Genomic DNA, 19,399 nt, shown 5'->3' on the forward strand with positions numbered 1-19,399 from the left:
AGAGCAGGTGATGGTGCAAGGACCTCCCCTGCCTGATGCAGGCAGAGTGATCACCCACAGGCTGCAGTGGTGGCTGCTGGATCCCAGCTGGGTGTCTGGATATCAATGCTCTTGCCAGATGTGCGCTGCTACCACAGAGAAGGAGTGAAAAGGGAGGAAAGATAAAACTACAGCTTCCCCAGCCCTACATTTTTTTTTAACAAGCAAACTTTCAGTGCAGTTAATCCCTCTAACCTGCATTTGCATTAACACTTGCAGCCTCACACGTTGCTGCTAAGAAGTTTTGGCAGCTCCTGGCCCTGATTGCAGAGGTAACACTGCACTTGTCTCCTTTGCTCTCACTCAAGGATCTCAGGAGCCAGAGCCCAGCACTCCATGAAGTTTCTCCCTGTACACACAAGCAGGCATCTTGGCAGAGCTTCAAAAGCCATTTGCCTTATTATTCATATGTCTGCTTATAGGAGCAGAAATGCTCCCATTTCTCACTTTTGGAATAAGGGCTGACACCAGGAAAGAGGAGATTTCTCATCTCTGGCACAGCCCTGCAAACCTGTGGGAGCTCATCGTGTCCCTGCTGCTTCTCTGGGGTTTGGGAAGCAGGTTTAAAAGTCCTGATCACTCTCAGGGTACATGAACAGCTCTGTCAAAAACAACTGAAATCCATGGGGTCTTGGAGAGGGGTTCTCAGGGCTGCAAGAAACTGCAGAAGGATGACTTGGGGGAAAAAAGCTTTAAAAAACCCCAAATTTTGCTTTTCCTCCTGCCTTGAGGAGAGCTGACATCATGAAAATGCTGTAGAGATTTAAACATCATCGCAATTACTTCGCCTCCTCCCTGCATTTTCTCAAACAAGCTTCAAGAACCCTCTCTTTAAAACAAATTAGTAGACTGGAGCAGCCTTACAGAGAGCCATTAAAAGTTGAAATATTTGGTCATTCCTCGTCTGGGTTGGAACTGGGACTCATCCAGAGTTCAAGTGTGGGCATCACAGAGAGCCACGGTCCCGTTGTGTTGAGGTCCCTCTCAGTGTTGATGGTTCTCTAGTGCCAGGAATCCACTCTCCTGTTTTGCAGAGATCCCTCTCAGTGTTTTCTAGAGGTCCCTCTCAGTGTTGATGGTTCTCTAGTGCCAGGAATCCACTCCCCTGCTTTGCAGAGATCCATTTCAGTGTTGATGATGTCCTAGTGCCAGGAATCCACTCCCCATTTTCTAGAGGTCCCTCTCAGTGTTGATGGTTTTGGTTTTCTAGTGCCAGGAATCCACTCGCCCATTTTCTAGAGGTCCCTCTCATTGTTAATGGTTTTGATGGTTTTCTAGTGCCAGGAATCCACTCCCCCATTTTGCAGAGGTCCATCTCAGTGTTTTCTCGAGGTCCATCTCAGTGTTGATTGTTCTCTAGTGCCAGGAATCCACTCTGCAGCCAGGCCAGCAGATAAATCACCGCCGATGAAATTCAGGAGCCAGGAGTCACCAGTGCAGCCCATATAAATCCCTGAATGCCAGCCCTGGCGCTGCAGCCCGTGCCATTAGAGCTCAGAATTATCAGCCCCTCTTTGCTGATGGATGGATTCGCTGGCTGGCCGAGTGTTTACCATCGTTATCAGCCCGTGCTCGGGGCGTTATCAGAGGAAGGGCCGCCTGCCGCGGGGCTTGGTCTCTCACCCTTTCTATTACCACCTGTCAGTGGCAGGGGGTGTGCTGTGAGGCTGTACAGTCACAGACTACAAGTGTAGATAGTTTCTGACGGCTGATCAAAGGGGAAAACCAAAGGGCTGATAACAAGGACGTGTTTCATGTACTTTTAACTCTGAGAAACATTGGCATTTGCATTTTTTCCCCTCGCTAGGCTGGCAGAAACCAGGCACAATAAACGCTGCATATTCAGTTACCTAATAGTGGAGTAAATGGTATGTGCTTGAAGGAACAAAGCATAACTGTAATCTTGTTCCAAGTGGGAATGATTTAAGTAAGCCTTTGCAGAAGACTTGCTGTATAATAAAGGAGAATAATTTTAATTTGTACTTTGAAGTGATCCTGAATTCAGAATCTAATCTTTGCATTCGGCAGAACATCATACCCTGCTGTGAATGAGGTAATAACTGCAAGTCAGAGAATTATTTGAAGGATCTTTTGTAGGTACGTGCACTCCCTCACAAGAGGCAGAGTCTTCAGTAGGGGCTGCTGGTGAAAAAGCCTCTGTTAGAGCACGTTTGAGCTAAAACTTCCCAGTGCAGGAGCAGAGAAAACCCACAGATATCCCAGACTGAGGGAAGGCATCCATTTGTTCCTTTGTCAGACACAAGGCAGCTCTGCCTCTTCTCTGTTTCAGAGCAAGAACGGGAATTTAGGTAAAATTTCTGCCCATTAGCAAGGACAAAATGACTGTTTCCATTGTTCAAGATGAGGAGGGGGAAGAAGCATCTTAGCAGCATTGCAGTGGAAGTTTAATCAACTTAAAAAATAATTCCTATTTGTCTAACATAAAAATACATGCATGCCATTCACATTTGTGTTATTTGCTGCTTTCCTGACTCCAGTCTGTATTTTAATTTCAGTATGTATTCATTATGTATTTTAATACCAATCTATATTTTAATTTCACCTTTTTGATTACAGCTGCTTGTTGGCTCATACTTAGGGCTCTACTGTGCTGTGTTGTAACACCAACCTTTAACTCATGTGCTAAAATCAACTTTTCAGGCACCCAAAACACAGCACACACAGGAGGAGGTTGGTGCCAGGGTGTCTGTTATAGATGGATAATGAGATGATTGGCTCTCACAATTAAAAGATAACTATTGTGTGAATATTAAGAAAAGCTTTAGTGATGTATTTGATGTTATCGTAGTTTAGATGTCCTCTCTTCTCCCCATGGTTCTCTTTTCCCCCTGTATTGTTGCCATCAGACAGCCTGGGTTGTCTAGGACAGGTACAAAGAAGGCTGCACGTGTCCCTTACCTGGGCCAGTGTCACTCTTGCACCAGGATTGGGGCAGGATTGTAGCAAAGGCAAGGAAGGATTTATTCAAAAGAACCACGCGGTTTTTATAAAGTGGTACAATAGATTCTGTTCTATTGGCTAACTAACAGAAACATCTTTTTCACACCCTGTCCTTGAGAGGAACGGAAAAATAAAATAAAGTAGAAAAACACCACCTGCAAATTGTTTATAGTCAACAAGTTATCACATCTTTCCAGCTCCCTAAAACTTCTCACAAGCCGCTGTGAGAAACGCTATTTGCCATTTCTCTCTCTCTCTGTCCCATGGCATCCACAGGGCAGGTGGGAATGGCATGGCAACACCTGAGCTCCAATCCAGTTACAAAGCAGTGTCCACTGATAAATGGCAAAGCAGAGCTGACTGACAGACTTTGGGAGGGGCCAGGGCTGGCTGATCAAACCCCAGGGGTATAAAAGCCTGAGCATCCCTCTTGAAGATGAACCAGCCACGTGGTGTGCACGAGGGGCAGCTCCCAGCGCTGCGAATTTTTTCCTTTGTTGCATTTTTGTCAAGGTTTAATAAAATAAAATTTTCAAGGGGAGCAGTGGCTTCCCCCAGTGTCCCACACGTGTCCCCTCTGTGTCTGTCACAGGTGCCTTCGACCGGAGCGTGACGCTGCTGGAGGTGTGTGGGAGCTGGCCCGAGAGCTTCGGTCTGCGCCACATGTCCTCCATGGAGCCCAGCGAGGAGGGGCTGCGCGAGCGCCTGGCCGACGCCATGTGCGAGTCCCCCAGCAGGGACATGGTGGGATCAGGAACAGGTACAAAGAAGAGGTGTGATCAGAGATCACGTACATCTCACCCAATGGTGATTTTGATTTAATTTTTTTTTTTTTTTAAGTTTCGCTTTTTCTTCTCTGTACGCTCCTCTCTCTCTCTCTCTCTCTCTCTCTCTCTCTCTCTTTCTCTCTGTTTGTGGGGATCTCAGAAGTCATTTCTAAAAGGAAGTTAGTGGTAGATCACATAAACACAATCTGAGATATTGGCACATGAATGAAGCTTCCTTATCATATAGCTGGGACAAGGTCTCTGCTGCATCCCCTCCAGTGCAGATTGCTGCCCTGCTCCAAACAATGCCATAATCACACATATCCTCATTTTGTGTCGTGAATGGAGCCACTGTGAAGCGCTGGTTCTGTAATCCAAATTAATCCATCTTCATCAGTGTCCATTATATTGATAAATTGTATCATCTGTTTAAGTAAATGGAATGGCACATCAGAGATTAGGCTGTCAGGAGGGGCCCCATGGTAGGAGATGCTCAGGAATTAAAGCACAGTTACTGCAGGTTTATTGTCCCCATCAATTTTGACTTGTTCCAAAAAACACCTCCAGTAAAAACACCTCAGAGTGATGGTGGCCCCTAACATCAGCTGCCAACTCACTTGTCACTCTCCTGGCAGCTTCCCTGGGAAGGCAAAAGAGGAGAAACCAGCAGGAAGGTGTGGGAATGCCCACCTATGAATCTTTCAGGAAGAGCAGGGGCTGTCTCTTCCTTTTGCTCCTGCCCTCATGTATCACTGGGGGTCTTGTGCTGCTCTGAGCTCTCTCTGCTCCTCAAGAAGTCTCTCCCATCAGGGCTCATCCTGACTTTGCTCACTGTGAAGCAGGTACCAAACTGCAGCAGCTTCCCAGAGCCTGGAGGAGGAGGATGTGAGGAGCAGGATTTTAGCCCTTGTCTGTAGGTCCAGGCAGCAGTAACCAGGCTGAGCGGTGCAGAAACCCCTTCATAACCCAGCTGGTCACCTTGCCAGCTGTCCTTCCTCTGATTCCCATCTTGAGAGAGACTAAATCAAAGGATGAGTTAGATTTGGAATTAACAGAAAGGCTTGGTTGAGCACTAAGGGTGTGTCTGCTGCAGCTCTGGTGCAAATCCTCACCAGCTTTTTGCCTTGGCCAGGGCACTTCAGGAGTCCATGACTGCAAAGCTCCACCAGTGCACTGAGGATAGAGATGCCTCATATTGCTGGTGTGGACTTCAGTCAGCTCATGTCTGTAAAGGGCTGGGAAGGTGGAAAAAGCAGCCTATGAAAATAGAGAAAAGCACATATTTCATCACTCACTGACCCAGGCTGTGATCAGTGTGAACTTTGGGAGGGTATCCACTGCTGATAATGGGTCAGCACCCCTCAGGCTGCGTGTGGAAGGGGAAAGGTGAGGGGAATACCTCCTCTGAAAGCTGAAGCCTTCCAGATGTGCCAGGTTAGGGTGACTGACTGGCCTGGAGACTTGACAGTGTATTATATTGTAAACCAAGAACTTTGTCAGAGACAGGGCTCTGTATTTTCCTTCCATTTTCACCAAATCCAGCTGATGGCAGCCAGTGCCAGCTTCTTTGGCATAAGATGAGGCTCACAGTCCTGCAGGTGTAAAGACAGAAAGGAGCTGTTTATAGAGATGCCATCACTGAGTTAATATTCATCCAGAGAGATTTCTCCCAGCCCTTGCTCCAACCCCATAAATCTCCCTAATGAGTGTAAGATAGATGCCATCTCAGAGCAGCGATTTTACGCAGCAATAATGAGTAACATGAGCACTGACCCAGCTCACCCCATCCCAGCACCCTCCTCTCCCTGTCATTAACACTCTCTGCTGTCCTGGGACTCTCTCCACCACTAACACACTTTATTCTCAGGATTTGGGCATGTGGTGACTCAGAGCAGCAGAGAAAACCTGGTGATAAGAGGGTGAACTCCCGTGCCCTTTCCACTTCCATCCCCTAACAGCTCTTGAGCTGTTCCTCTTTAGCAGACAGACAGAAAAAGTTCTCTCCTGCTCAGATGTACCTGGAGAGCTGCATTCACTGAGGGAGAGGGCTGGAGCTGGCTGCCAGCACCATTCCACCACAGGGCTCTCATCTGTCTGCTGCTTAATAAATGGGCAGAGATAAGTGGGGAGCTGCATTACCCTCCCTTCAAAAAAGACGTGTCTTTGTTGGCTCATAACAAGTAGGAGAGTTTTCACTTCCCTCAAACCACTTATATCATAACCAAGCCTGGCTGAACTGAATTATCTTTGAAAAAACTCAATTTTCCTCCTTGGGTTCTCTGCTGCCCACTCACCACAGTGAAATGACAGCAAAGAGTTCAGCAGAAAGGACACTGGAAGTTTGTTTGTTGGTTGTTGATTTCTGTCTTGCTGCTTCTTTCAAAACCAGTGTTTATATTTCTGCATTGGACTCAAAATTGTGGAATTTATAATCCTTTTAATATTCCTAAAATAACTTAATTTATTCATGCCTTTATGTTTTGCATGCTTTAACCCCTGATTGTGTCCCATGGATTCTCTTCAGTCCTTAAATAGATTTTGCAGAGATTTAACAAAACTTGCAAAATCTTACTCAAACTTCAGCACAAATTAATGAACATTTCTAGCTGGGAATGTGCAGATTTGTGCATGGCAGTGCTGGGGTCCAATGTGTGGACACAAACTGGGCAGTAGGGTGGACAGTAAGACTTCATCAAGTGCTCGACTGGTCCTGACATGCACTTAATGGCAGGAGATAAATAGATTCTTTTAATGCCTTAACTGTTAGGGCATAGCTGACACGTAGGTTTATATAGAAATCAGGGCTGATAGGCTGCAGGGGTGTGCAGGAAGTGTGTGCTCTGGGCAGCTGGCATTCCCACAATCTCTGTTCTCTACCTGCCCTGTTGCACTGGGGCTGGCAGCACTAACCCTGGCTCTGGCTGCTGCAGAGGCAGAAATACCCCAGGGTTGGTCACAGCACAAATATCCAGCTGGAGGATGCTGAAAACATCAGGAATAATCTGGCATTTGCAGGAAGGGGGATTAGATGGGGCCGTTCCACCTCTGACTCCGTGCCAAGGGCTGTCGGACAGAGGGTGGGAGAAGAACCAGGGCTGGAAACAGCCCCCAAAAACCTCCTTTCCTTGTGACCTAAATGATAACTGCAGTTGTCCAGCTAGTTGGCTTGATTGGGAAACCAGCTTTTCCCCTTGTTATCCAATTATTCAGATGACCCATGTCTATCTGAAGTGGAGTCTGCTGTACATAAGCTGTCAGCCCAGATACACATTTAATTCCAAGAAAGGCATAAATTGGCCAAGATGCAAAAAAGATGTTTTTGCTGTTCCAGTTTCTGTCAAACTCGCACTGAAAAGAAAAAAATTATTCAAGTCTAGACACAAATGTTAGTGGTCAGTGCCCTCTTTTGCTTGCAAAGCTTTGTTTTCAAGCAGCTACAATATTTACATTACAGTGCAGTTCTCAAGTGTGTGCTGGAGCTTCATATTGCATTCCCTCCCCAAAAAAAACCACCCTAGGACTGTGATTTATGAAACTCTGCTTCCAGAAGACAAATCTCTCTGACAGGATTCCACTCAGACTGGACAGGAAGAAATTATCAGCTCAGGGTAGAAATCTTTCCCTCCAAAAATACTGTAATTAATAAATCCTCTGCTTCACCCATTCCTTCAGCAAGTTCATTTTTTAAGCTTTCCAGTGTATTTTGATCACTTCTAGGCTTAATATTTGAAATCAGCCTATAGTAGGGGAGCAGCAGGATGTTTTTTGAGATGCATCTTTCTCCCAAAACTCCTGCAAGCCTCCAAGTCAGCCTTACCCACGGGAGGCGGGTGGCACAGGGAGGAGCACCTCTGGCCTTCAGAGGAAACTGCCTGGATTCCTTCCAAATTTCATCAACAGACTCATAATGCGCTGAAGGAAGCTCACATGTTGAAGCAAACTCTTTAACCTGATTAATGGGATGTAAGTAAGTGGAGCTAATTAGATGTGCTGTTAGGGAATGGCCTGTAGGATACCCAGGACTGGGGCTCTGGGCACTTTGGGTCCTGGTCCCCAGCCAAAGCCCAAAGGCTGAGCCTAACTTGGGTCTGGACACCTTTGAGCTTTGCAGAGGGGTGGTTTTGGAACCTTCCTGTGAGATTTGGGCACTGGAAAAGGGAAGTCACACATTTCCTGGAGTGTGACCTGGCTGAGGTGGGAAGCAAAGGGAGCAAGGTGGCTCCTGTTCAAGGACCATCCTCCCTGGGGTTTTGTCCAGAGGAGAAAATTTCTGTGCTCACAAGCTTTATTCAAAGATCAGCAGCCACCTGGACAGTGATGTACATTCAGGAATAGGATTAGCCCTTTCTAGAGGTAGAGCTTTCAGTGGTACCTTCCCCTCCCTCTCTCCTTCCCTCCCTCCCTTCTTTCCTTTCCTCCTTCCTTCCTCTTTAATTTTTCTAAGACAATTTTCTCCTTGTCTCTCCTCAGCTGTGTTTTATCCTAACTCAGACATGGGCTATAGATGCACAGAGCAAATTATTTTCCCCCTGAAGAGCATTTCTGCCAGGAGATTTCTGCATAGGTTCAGTGCAAAACCAGCTTGGGCAGCAAACCCAGTGGTGGATCAAGTAACATCGATGCTAAAAGCAGCCTTTGAACTTTCACAATATTCATCCCAGGGTCAGAGATTAAATTACCCCCTCCAATAAGTCTGGGAGCTCAGTGCAGTTCTTCCTACAAAAGGTTTATTTGGATGGGCCTGGTTGAAAAGAAAGGAAAATTCAGGCTCTTTAGGAGCCACCATTTGGGAAGTGCTGGATGAGAGGAGCATTGGCCTTGTGCACATTTTGGGATTTCAGGCACTTCAGTGTGGGATTTTTACTCTCCTGTCCAAGGGTGTCCCTGAGCAGCCCCATCCCACAGCTCTGGGCAGGTCCAAAAAGGGCATTTTTAATTTCCCAGTCATTTCCCATGTCTCCAAATCCAATCTTGCCACCAGCCCTGGGAGGTTTTACTGGAATTTCTTCCAGGTCATACATTATTTAAGGGGGAGGGGGTGTGAATGCTGATACCATGAATATTTCTGATGTAAATTCAGGTTCATTGCTGTTTGTAGAAAAATTCTAAAGGGAGCACTGATGCCACAAGACACCTCTGACTTTCTGCCATTTGATAACAATCTTGATCAACTGCATTTGCTTATTATCAACTGTGGTGTGGGGAGATTCCTTTTCTTTTTCTTCTTATTAAATCAAGGCCTTTTTATTTAAGAAATATTTTATTTTTGATACAGACACAGCCGGTGAAGTAGCAGTAAAAAACATCACCACAAAGAGGCACATGGCTTTGAAATGTTTTGGTATGTAACATAACTGTATTGTTATCAGGTCTTAACTTTTGCACAGAGAGTATTTTCCCTTGTTCTAAAAGCAAACCCTCTCTCAGCTTTCCAAGGGCCACATACCTAACATGGCCATAGGGGGACAAACCAAAAAATATCAAAGTGTCTCAAGTCATTTCACAAATAACATTGTTCTGTTGCTCTCCTTAAATGAACAAGAGTTTCTTTGATTTTTTTTTTTTTTAAGTCAAATTTAGGATTCTGCTGTTCAGAGCAGAGAGGTCACAAGGCCCTAATGTATTTAGCATTGACTGCCCTCTCTTGTAGTGCGTCTATTAGTCAGTAATTTGATTTGTACCTATTCATTTGCAGTCCCTGCAGGAGCTCTGAGCTGGCCCCAAGTATAATTGGTGCTGTCTCTATTTTTACATCATTAGATTAGCCCCGACTCCTGGCCACTTGTTGTCTGCGCTTGTCTGTCCATTTATACAACCTAATGTAACACAAAATTCATTACTGATCACATTACTTTCAACTCTGAAGCCAGCTTTGTGATAAACATTTTGTTAACCCTTCCCTGCCAGCACACAGACCTGGGGGATAAATGCACTTTCCCCTCTGCAGGAAAAATCAATATCATAATAAAACAAAGTGCAGTCACATTCCTGGATTTGTCATTCCTCCCAGAGAAAGAAATGGGGAGGAACATATAGGAGATGACTAAATGGTGTCTGCATCCAGGCATCTCCCTCTGCTCGATATGAAATGAGCTCAGCACTGTCCTTTCCACTGGAATATAAAGAAGTGACACGAGATAGGGCCAGCACTCAATTTAAAACTTAATTTCTTACTCATTGTTCTGCAAGTGTTTTAGCTCTTCTGGTCAGGCTCTAATCAGGTTATGACATTATTGGAACTGGACATTTTTCTTCCAGTGCTTTGTCTCAAAAGCAGTGAACAGAGACACAGTTCCCTTTTTTCCTTGCAGATTTGCTGCTGTGTTGGGTGGTTTTTTTTTTGTTTGTTTGCTTGGGGTTGTGGTTTTTCCTCCTAATGATTAAGCAAATTAACTGCAGCACTCCAGAATTTCACAGGAAAACTCAAAGCTCTGTCCTGTCTAGCTTAGCTTTGCTCACATTTAATTGTCTGCTGAGTCCCTCCTAAAGCATGAAGCTTTTTGCATCCCTGAGGCTTCTGCTGGTGATTCCAGGGGCAGCAGGAGGAGAGCCATGGTAGGTGTTCCACCAGGGCTGAGCATCCTCCAGCTCTGCTTGCAGCATCCTGCCCACGAGGTGATTCCTGCTACCCAAACATGTTTTGGTGCACGCAAAAGCTGTTGGGTTTTTAACAAGTTTTCTAAATTCATTTTCTGTTTGCACAGCTTGGCTTGGAAATCTGTTATTTTGGGTTTTCTAAATATTTAGAAATATTTCTCAGTGTTTATTAAATCTTCCCTTTAAAAGTCTGAGGCCTGAAGCCTGCCCCACACCGAGCGGTCCCACACTGGGAAGGGGGCAGGAGACAAGGGGATTTTTCCATCTGTAATTCCTATAATTACCTTGTCATTCCTTTTAGGAGTCTTTCTATGGTGTTTTTGTGTAGGATATGACTTATGGCAAGCATATCTCTCTCAGTAAGTATAAGAGCCCTCGGGTCCCAGCATTTGAACCAGGACTGGTATTTTTACAGCTGGTTTGTGAGCCAAAACCTCTTGCAGCTGCTGAGGTGGTGGCAGAATAAAGACAAGACAGTTCCTGTCCCTCCTCCCAAGCCCAGCAGCCCCAGAGAGCCGTTGAGTATTTGCTGATTTTTGGGATGTGCAGCACAGGCCATCACAGAGCTCTCATAAACTATGCATTGCCCTCTCCAGGGGAGATGGGAGAGCAGGCTGTGGAATGGAAACCCATTTGTGCAATAAATTGTTAAGCAGTCAAACTGTTAAATGAACACTTATTAGAGAGGTAGGGTGAAGTATGAGTCACCAAACAGCAAAATACACATTAACACAGCAAACCCTCTCCAGTAAATGGGAAGTCAAGAGCCAAGGCAATGCAAAGGTTGCAGTGTGAGCCAGCCCTGTGGCCCTGCAGCTTCCAGTCCTCCCAGCCCCTTTCCGGCACAGGATCTGCTCCTGGTGCTTCTCCCTTTGGATGCTGGATCATTCCCTGTCGCTGTGTTGTGGCCTGCAGCTGTGCCCTCACCTCCCATCCCCTCTGCCCCTTTCTCTCACAGAATATCACACTGAGTCACCTGATTTCCCCAATAATCCTGCCTGGTTCTCCATGCTGGACTCTGAGAGCATCAGGGCTTGCTGGGCAGTGATGGTGTTGGGTGTTTGTTTGATGTTCACAGCGTGCAGGCAGAAAGAGAGGGCCAGGGAAAATGAGAAACAAATCCAAAGGGATTTTGGCTGGGGGAGGATCTCGGTGATCAGTGGAGCCTCCCTGGAGCATCCCCATGGGATCAGCTCTGGTGGCTGCCCCCAGGGGAAGGAGGGTTGTGGCCAGGTCCCTGGCAATGCTGGGAACACTTAGTCCTCCTTGAAGTATATATCCTAATTTGTGGTATGAAAAGATTAGCTTTCCTTCCATTCCTAGCCTGCTGTCTCCCCACCATGGATAATACATAAAACAGTAGACTTTTATTCATTAACATTTATGGGAAAATGTTAATATTAAACTGTAAGTGAAAAGCCCCATCTTATTGAATTCTTCTGCTGTGTTATTGGGAGCCTAATTTCATTTTGCATTTAAATAAAAACCAGATGACGTTCAGGACAGTCAGGCGAGCATTCTGTAAGTGAGAATTTATCTTCCAATCTGGGTAAACAGTGTCTCATCATTTAACAGTTATTATAAATAATGGGGTTTTAAGCACTTTGCTGGGAGTTCATATTGGCTCCACACGGGTTGCACTAAGGGAGAGAGAATTTCAGTGACATCTTCCAGGCATCCGGTGAGGAGGAATCATATCCTGAGCTCCTTCTCAAGCTGCAGTTTTCATCCTCCTCTGGTTATTATTGCTCAATATTGTGTGCACCATCCACTGACAAAAAAAAAATGAAGAGGAAGGAAAATGACAAATTGGTTGGAAACGTTTTGAAAATGAAGAAACCCTGTTTGAAGCTTCCCCATAAAAGGGGAATGTGTTCAGCCCCCTGCAGATGTTCATGCAGGTAGCTGAGCCTCCAAAAGGGAGATTCTTTCAGTAAAAATGGGGCTGTGTAAAAGTTGTGCTGCCTTTTTCTGCGTGACCCCTTTTATACCATTTTCCAAAAAGACCCCCACAGCTAAAACACCATCTTCTTTTATTTGTTTATTTACTTATTTGGGATATTTATTTGTTGTTCCTTTGGTCAGTGACTTTCTCAGTAACTGCCCAACACATGAACTTTGTGTTTACACCACAGCTTGATGGTGTTGTGAAAGACAAAGGGTCAGTATCACTTCTCTGACCCTTTCCAAAGATGTTTTTTTGTGGGAAGGCTGCAGGCAGGACCTGCCCTGCTGCCTCTGCTCCAGCTCAGTGGCATAAAGGGGATGCAGGAGCCAGAGGGGATGGAGAGTCCTGGTTGGGGTGGGTGGCATGGAAATGGGGGCATTTTCCTAAAAAGATTCCACTGCCCTGTGTTGTGGAGGATGCTTGGACGTGTTGCTGTGCTGGAATTCTCCTCAGGCAGAGCACAGCGTTCCCATGGGTGGCATCTCCCATCTGTTCCCACATGCCACAGCTATTCCCCACCTTGTCAGGTAGAAATTTCATTTGGAAGCACAAATCAAGAGACAAATTAACCTTGCAGCCTTCTTCCCTCACCTGCAGCCACAGAGGCAGCAGTGGGAGGTGAATGGTGCAGGGACAGGCCCTAATGTAAAATCTGAGGGTGCTTTTTGTCCTCCACTCAGGGCTACTTTTATCCACACCCTCTGGAAAAATATCTTTTGATTAAACCACGCCAGGGCTGTGTTGTCTCTTTGGTTCATCTTTTGGAAATGTGACAGGTCACCCACCAAAATATAAGCAAAAAGTCTACAGAGGAGCACAACACGAGGAGCAGGCGATGTGAACTTCACTGCCAGGTGCCTAAATACAGGGCAGAATTTAAATTGATGATTTAAATTGCTTTTTCTGGGGGATGTGACCAGAGGAATGCCTTGGTTTGCCATTAGGTCTTTCAGGTTTCACACAGAGTTGCCTTCCACCAGCTCCTCCACCAGCTGCAGCTCATCCACACATTTGTAAGAGTGCAGCTACAAAGATGGAGTGTAATAGAATCAATGCTTGGAACAATTTTTAAAATATGACTTTCAAAAAGCAAAAATGTTGAATTTACCATTTCCAGCTGCCTTCTGGTTTCAGGAGCACAAATGTGAATTGTTGTGTTCAACAGCTCCATTAACAAAGAGGCAAATTAAGCTTTGAATGCCATTTTTTATCAAGGCTCTTTCATATTTATGTCTAACATCACAATTTGGAGCTATAGAAATAAGAGAGATTATATATTTTTAAATATACATTTATATATTTATATATTTATATATTTATATATTTATATCTATAAATATATATTTATATATAATACATAATATATATTTTTATATATATAAAGATATATTTGTATAATATATATATAATATAGATTTTATATATTTTAAATATATATTATTATATGTATATTATATCTATAATTTATATATGTTATTTTATATATAAATATAAATATAAATATACATATACATATAAATATAAATATACATATAAATATAAATATAATTGAGAGCCTCAAGCAGCCCTGCAAGAGAGAGAGCCCACGAGACTGGGCTGGGGTTTTTCCAGGCTGGGTTAACACTCAGTCAGGGTAGAGCTGTGATTTTAAGGGAATGGCTGCAAGCTCTGAGTGCTTTGTAAAATGAGGGCTGTGTTTACAAAGCTGGTCTGCTTGAAGCAGCCATGTCAACATCATCTTTTAAAAAATGGAGTGAATAGACTAAATAAATTGCATTTGGAGCTAGGAGGGTTTGGATGGGTTTGGAGCTCCTGTGACACTGAAGCACTGCCAGGGAAGTGGGAGGAGGAGACTGGTCCTGAGCTCCACCTGAGCTCTCCCAACTCAAGAGCCTTGAACTGTTCAGATGAGCAGCCAGGGCTGAGGCTGTGGTGACATCATTTCGTGAGCTTCAACAAAACTCTCCTGATTTGGACCAGCTGAGCATCTGCTCCCCCCACAAAAACTTTTTAACTTTTCCTTTGAATCAAACCCAAATTCCAGTCTGGTCTAGCTTCCTCCTCAGCATCAATCTGCACCAGGGGAGCAGCCCAGAGCCTCTCACTGGCCCAAAAGGCCACTTTGTGTCAGAAGCACTAGAAGTTGTGCCAGAATGGCTTTGCTTTGTAATCCTATACTTTTAAAATCAGCTCAGCAGTGCATGTGTGTCAGAGCACAGAGAGCACATGTGGGAGCTGCACAGAGGCACTCTGAGCACTGAGTCCACCCCAGGGCTCTCTTCCTGCCTTTAAGGAGGCCAAATGCTGAGGTGGCATCACAGAGAGTAGAGAATTAGGTCTTAGATGGGAAAGGAACTGAAATTTGGAGGGTCAGGTGTGAAATTCTCATGCAGTGGCAGCTGTCACTGCTCAGACCCCGGGGTCATCACCAGGTTTGTGGGTTTGACCTTGAGGCAGCTTTTCCTTGCCCAGCTTTTTGCTGGAACTGTTTGGCTGAGCCCAGGGAGGAGGAGGAGGAGGAGGAGGATGAGGGAGCCCAGCCCTCCCTGAGGGCTCCTGGCCATCCCTGTCCTTACCTCTGGGACACAGGCTGTGTCCTGAGACTGGAGTGGCTCCAGCTCTGGAGGGGAGGGGGATGCTCAGATCCACACCTGCTCTGCATAGAAGATGTTCCAGGAATAGGAGCATTGCCTCCAGCATTTCTGAGCAATATCCCCAGAGTTCAGGGGGTGCAGGACGTGGTAGGTGTCATAAACATGCATTTTACTTTGGGGTTGTAATTTCCTTCGTGGAGTAGAGGCTGACAGAGGGGTCAGTGTTGAGCAATCCAAGGCACTCCCATAACCCTGGGAATGAGAGAGCAAACCCAGGAATTTTAATACAGTGTTTTCTCTGCAAATGCTTTTGGTCTGATATACACAGATGTGCTGCTTGCGTAACCAAAGATGCAAGATAGTTCTGCCTAAATGCATCCAAAAACTTGTCCACCCAGGCTAGCTGGCACAGGAAATCATCTATTCCACATAGGATATCTTACAGGAATTTGGAGTAGCAGCACAGTGAAACTTTCAGGATGGGGTAAGAGAGAATTCCTTTAAACCCAAGCACTGCTGCATATTCATTCAAGAACCTCATCTGTAAATCTTGCACAAGGAGTTGTAGGCTTGCAGGATGTGATGGGCTACAGAAATGATTTTCTATTTGACTGCCATAGCTTTTGAGATTTCACATGCTGGCTGAAATGGGCAACTCATCCTTCTGAAGAGCCATTTATGTAGGAAAACATCCTCAACCTCTTTACAAAAATATACAGCTCTAAGAAACTTGAGATTATTTTTTAAAAGCACTGGAAGTCATTGTGAAAGTGCCTATCTTGAAGAATATTCTCCCTCTAAATACCAGTCCTTTATCTGGTGCACTTTTAACCTTCCATAAAATGCTCAGAGTCAAGTCTGGCCAGATGCCAGAGTCTTGGGTCTCCTACTCCATGGGCTCAGGTCACATTTGCTCTGTTTAAAGGAATAAACAACCTGTTTAGAAGTTCATGCAGGATGTTTTGTCCTTTCCTCACCGATCTCTTTGTACTGAAGCAGACCTGGACATTTCTGTGAGCTCAGGTGTCCTCCCTGTTTTGCAAGTGTTAAATTGTTTGGCATCCCTGCAGTGAAATCAGGCACTAGAAATGAGATTTGGGCTCTCAGAGGGACTCTGATGTTCACGAGGCTCTGTCTCCATTCCCCTGGATCTCTCCTTCCTCCTGTACCTCCCCATCTCCTTGCTGGATGCTGCCACCTTTGTTCCAGGATGCCAGCTTTCATCTCCAAGTGCATGGCACGAGCCAGCTCTGGGTGGATTCAGCACTGGAGTTATTGTAAGGCAGCTTGACAGGAACTAATATTTTACATAGGCCACTGAATCCTGATTTCACAGAAGTTGCTCAGGCAGTGTTTCCCAGTCTTCTTTACTTGCAAATTTAATGGAGGTGCTTTTGTGGCATCTCAGCATCTTTCAGGTTGTGACAGGATGAGACAGCTTTAACACAGGAATTGATTTTCAATGCTCAAATGACATGGTTTGGATTTTGTTGTTGTTTTTTTTTTTTTCCCCTCATTTGAAAAGAGTTTAAAATCTCTTTAGTGAAACTGTTGAGTTTGTAAAAAAGGAAAAAGAAACATTTCTGAGGAGCAGGTGTGTCAGGCTGTCACCCAGAGCATGGCAGGAAGTCAGTCCCACTGAACAAGGCTTGGGGCAGAGAGCAGCTTTAACTGACTTTCCAACATTATCATAAGAAGCTGAAATTGTAATCATAGCAATATATAAAACTGGGAACTGACTCTTTGCCTGTGCTCCCTCTGGAAAGGAGCAACACACATTTGCCCAGAAATTTCAGCCATCTCAAATCAAAACCAACTTGGAAAATTAAGATTTTTAACGAGGACTCAGTGCTGTCATTTCACTGCAATTGAAGATCACAATTTTTGTTCATCCCAATCCCCAAAAGCACAGGTTCCCCTGGGGGTGCAGTGCCCCCCTGTGCCCTCGCTGCCAGCAGATCCCCAGAGCTGCCAGCGGGGCTGGAGCCCCTCGCTCCGAGCAGCCGCCAAGGGTGCTGGAGATGGATTATAATTAGAGCTCCCTCGTTAGCATAATTGCATTTCATAAAAAAAAAAAAAAAAGGGGAAATAAGAAAAACCTCCAAGTGCAGTAGCAGCGATGTAATGGATGTAATTTCCCAGTACCCTGATATTTCTTCATCCCAGTGTGGTTTCCCACCTCGCCCCAGCTCTTGAGCTCTTCCCCACCTTGTGTGTCCCAGCAGCAGCAGCTCCCGCTGCCCTGGGCACAGCGATGATGCTCAGAGTGAATATTTCCTGCAGAAGCAGCGCCAAAAGCACCCAGCAGAGTTTGGGATGTTGTCAGAATCCTGAAAGATGGAGCCTTTCCGTGTGCGAGTGCCCGTGTGAGCTCCTGGGGGGAGCACATCCCGCTCCCTTCAGCAGCAATCAGGGAAATTAAAATGTTTAACTCACCCATTCACTGGGGAGCGTTGTGTAAATTACAAACAGTTTAAGAGATCCTCAAGACTTCCATTGTGTTAATACAAATTGCCTTTTAGCGTTCCTTTTAAATAGGGCCCTTTTGAGTGAGAATCCAGATGGCAGAAGCTCCATAATTATTATTCATTACAGTTAATAAATAACACTCGGGAAGCCCCAGTCAGTTCTGCAAGTCCCCTACGATGGGCATTGTGTAAATGTAAGGGTGAAAAAATAGTCCTTGCCACAGAATCTGTCAGGATTTCAGTCAAAGACGAGGAGCTTGAAGGGCCCTTATGTGTGCCTGCCCCAGATCATGGAGCAGGCTGGCATTCCCAGAGCTCTCTCCGCAGGGAATCTCCTCCAAAACGAAAGGGAATTGTCTTTGATTTTAAAAAGAGGCTTGAATTTTTGCCTTTTAGCTGTTCATTCAGAAGCCCCCGTGGATGGGGAGAGGTGGGTTTGGTGAGCAGCACCTTGTGTCTCTCCCCCAGACTGGAAAATTCCTGTCCCACATCCTCATTTCGGGAAGGGGTTGAACACATTCCCCCTCACGGCAGAGCCTGAAAAGTTCTCCAGAATAATTGCTGTGAATGACAGAAATGAAATCGAGGAGATTCGAGCTCTGCTGGCCGTTACCCCACTTCCTGCATTCCTACTTGTTAATTGTCTAATTCCTAACGAGTCTTGGGGCATCTGATAGACCTTCTGATGCGTGCTCACTCCATTGACGCTTCCTTCCCTCCCCTCCCCGGCCTCATCCCTCACCAGAGACCTTGTTCCTTTAAAAATGCCATCCTTAAAAATCAGAAATACTCAGCCCAGCAAAAGGAAAAGGGAACTTGACATTAGTTGAGCTTGAAAGGCTTGGTGCTGTGAAAAGTGACTGACGTGTGAAAAGAGGCTACAATTAGTTCTTTCCCCGAGCACTCTCCCATTCAGTGCAGGGTCACTCCTTCAGCGAGCTGCGGCTTTGAGGGTAATGTGTTGTGACAGTTTGAGATGATGAAGAATAATTCTTGTATTCAGAGTTGCTGCCGCTTCCCCGCTGCCCTGACACATCAGGCTGCTGTCATTGGATCACTTATCCCGGGCAGCCCCTCCGTAGGTAAGAGGAAAGGGTCAGCTCTTGCAGAAAATGATTTGGGATATTTTGAAACTGGGCTTAAAGAGGGGAAAGGCAAACAGAGAGAAAGGAAAAACCATTAGAAGAAATAATAATGCACTGGAGAGGAGATTTTTGAGTGGACATAAAGGAGATACCAGGGCTTCGAGTGGACCACTACAGGAGAGCAGCACAGCTAAGAAAGGCAGCATAATTTATGAGTGTTCCGGGCAAAAGAGGCCTGTATAGATTTTCTTCAGGCATTGAATTAATGTGCCCTATAAAATGGTTTCACATTTAGGCTTGGCAGGCCTTTGTACCTTGGATTTGATGGGGTCCTTTGACAGTTGCTGGAGCTTTCTGGAATGGAGGGTGCAGCTGGACCTCGAGCAGCACTGCTCTCCCAGCCCTGCAGACCCCAGGCTGTGCCCAGAGCAGCTCCTCCTCCTCTTCCTCTTCCTCCTCCTCTCCCTCCACCTCAGCAGCCAGCTCAGGAGAGCAGCGTGGCTGGGGCAGAGGAGTGAGGGACAGGGCAGGCTGGCTGCAGCATGGCAGCCAGGAATATCAGCACAAAGAAATGATTCCTGCAAGGTTTCCTTGGCAGCTCCTCATGGAGCACCCTCCACACTGCAGGGCAGCCCCGCTGGCAGCCACGCCAGGCTGGAGCAGCCATGCCAGGCTGGAGCAGCCAGGATCTGCTCCCAGCTGCTCTGATGCCCCATTGCTGCCCCAGTGCTCCCCCAGGCCCAGAGCTGTGCCATGAGAGGGGATGGCTGCCCTGGGCTGGGCCAGGGACTCAGGGTGGCCACTTGCCATCCCACACCAGCAGCCACAAGGATTTTCACTGCTGCTGCTGCCTCCAGCACGGTGGAAAGTGTGAGTGTGCCCTGAAAATCCCCTTACTCTGGGACCCTGGGTGATGCCAGCAGTGCCCATTATTGTTACT

At 45.9% G+C, this 19,399-nt stretch overlaps 1 protein-coding gene across 11 annotated transcripts in view; it reads left to right on the forward strand.

Annotated features, from left to right (window-relative positions):
- Positions 1-19,399, forward strand: part of BCAS3 (BCAS3 microtubule associated cell migration factor) — a 301,404-nt gene that overhangs the window by 277,104 nt on the left and 4,901 nt on the right. For 4 of the 11 annotated variants that reach the window (XM_077188620.1, XM_054647217.2, XM_054647218.2 and 1 more), the window contains 2 exons: positions 3,593-3,760; positions 9,043-9,108. The exons of 1 other annotated variant lie outside the window; for it this stretch is intronic. In XM_077188620.1, the coding sequence (XP_077044735.1) occupies positions 3,593-3,760; positions 9,043-9,108 (234 nt within the window). Of the gene's footprint in view, positions 1-3,592; positions 3,808-9,042; positions 9,109-19,399 lie in introns of all 11 variants that reach the window. 6 more of the 11 variants (XM_054647219.2, XM_054647220.2, XR_013184844.1 and 3 more) reach the window with 5 other exon arrangements.

Source organism: Agelaius phoeniceus, chromosome 20 (assembly GCF_051311805.1).
Source record: "Agelaius phoeniceus isolate bAgePho1 chromosome 20, bAgePho1.hap1, whole genome shotgun sequence".
Taxonomy (NCBI): domain Eukaryota; kingdom Metazoa; phylum Chordata; class Aves; order Passeriformes; family Icteridae; genus Agelaius; species Agelaius phoeniceus.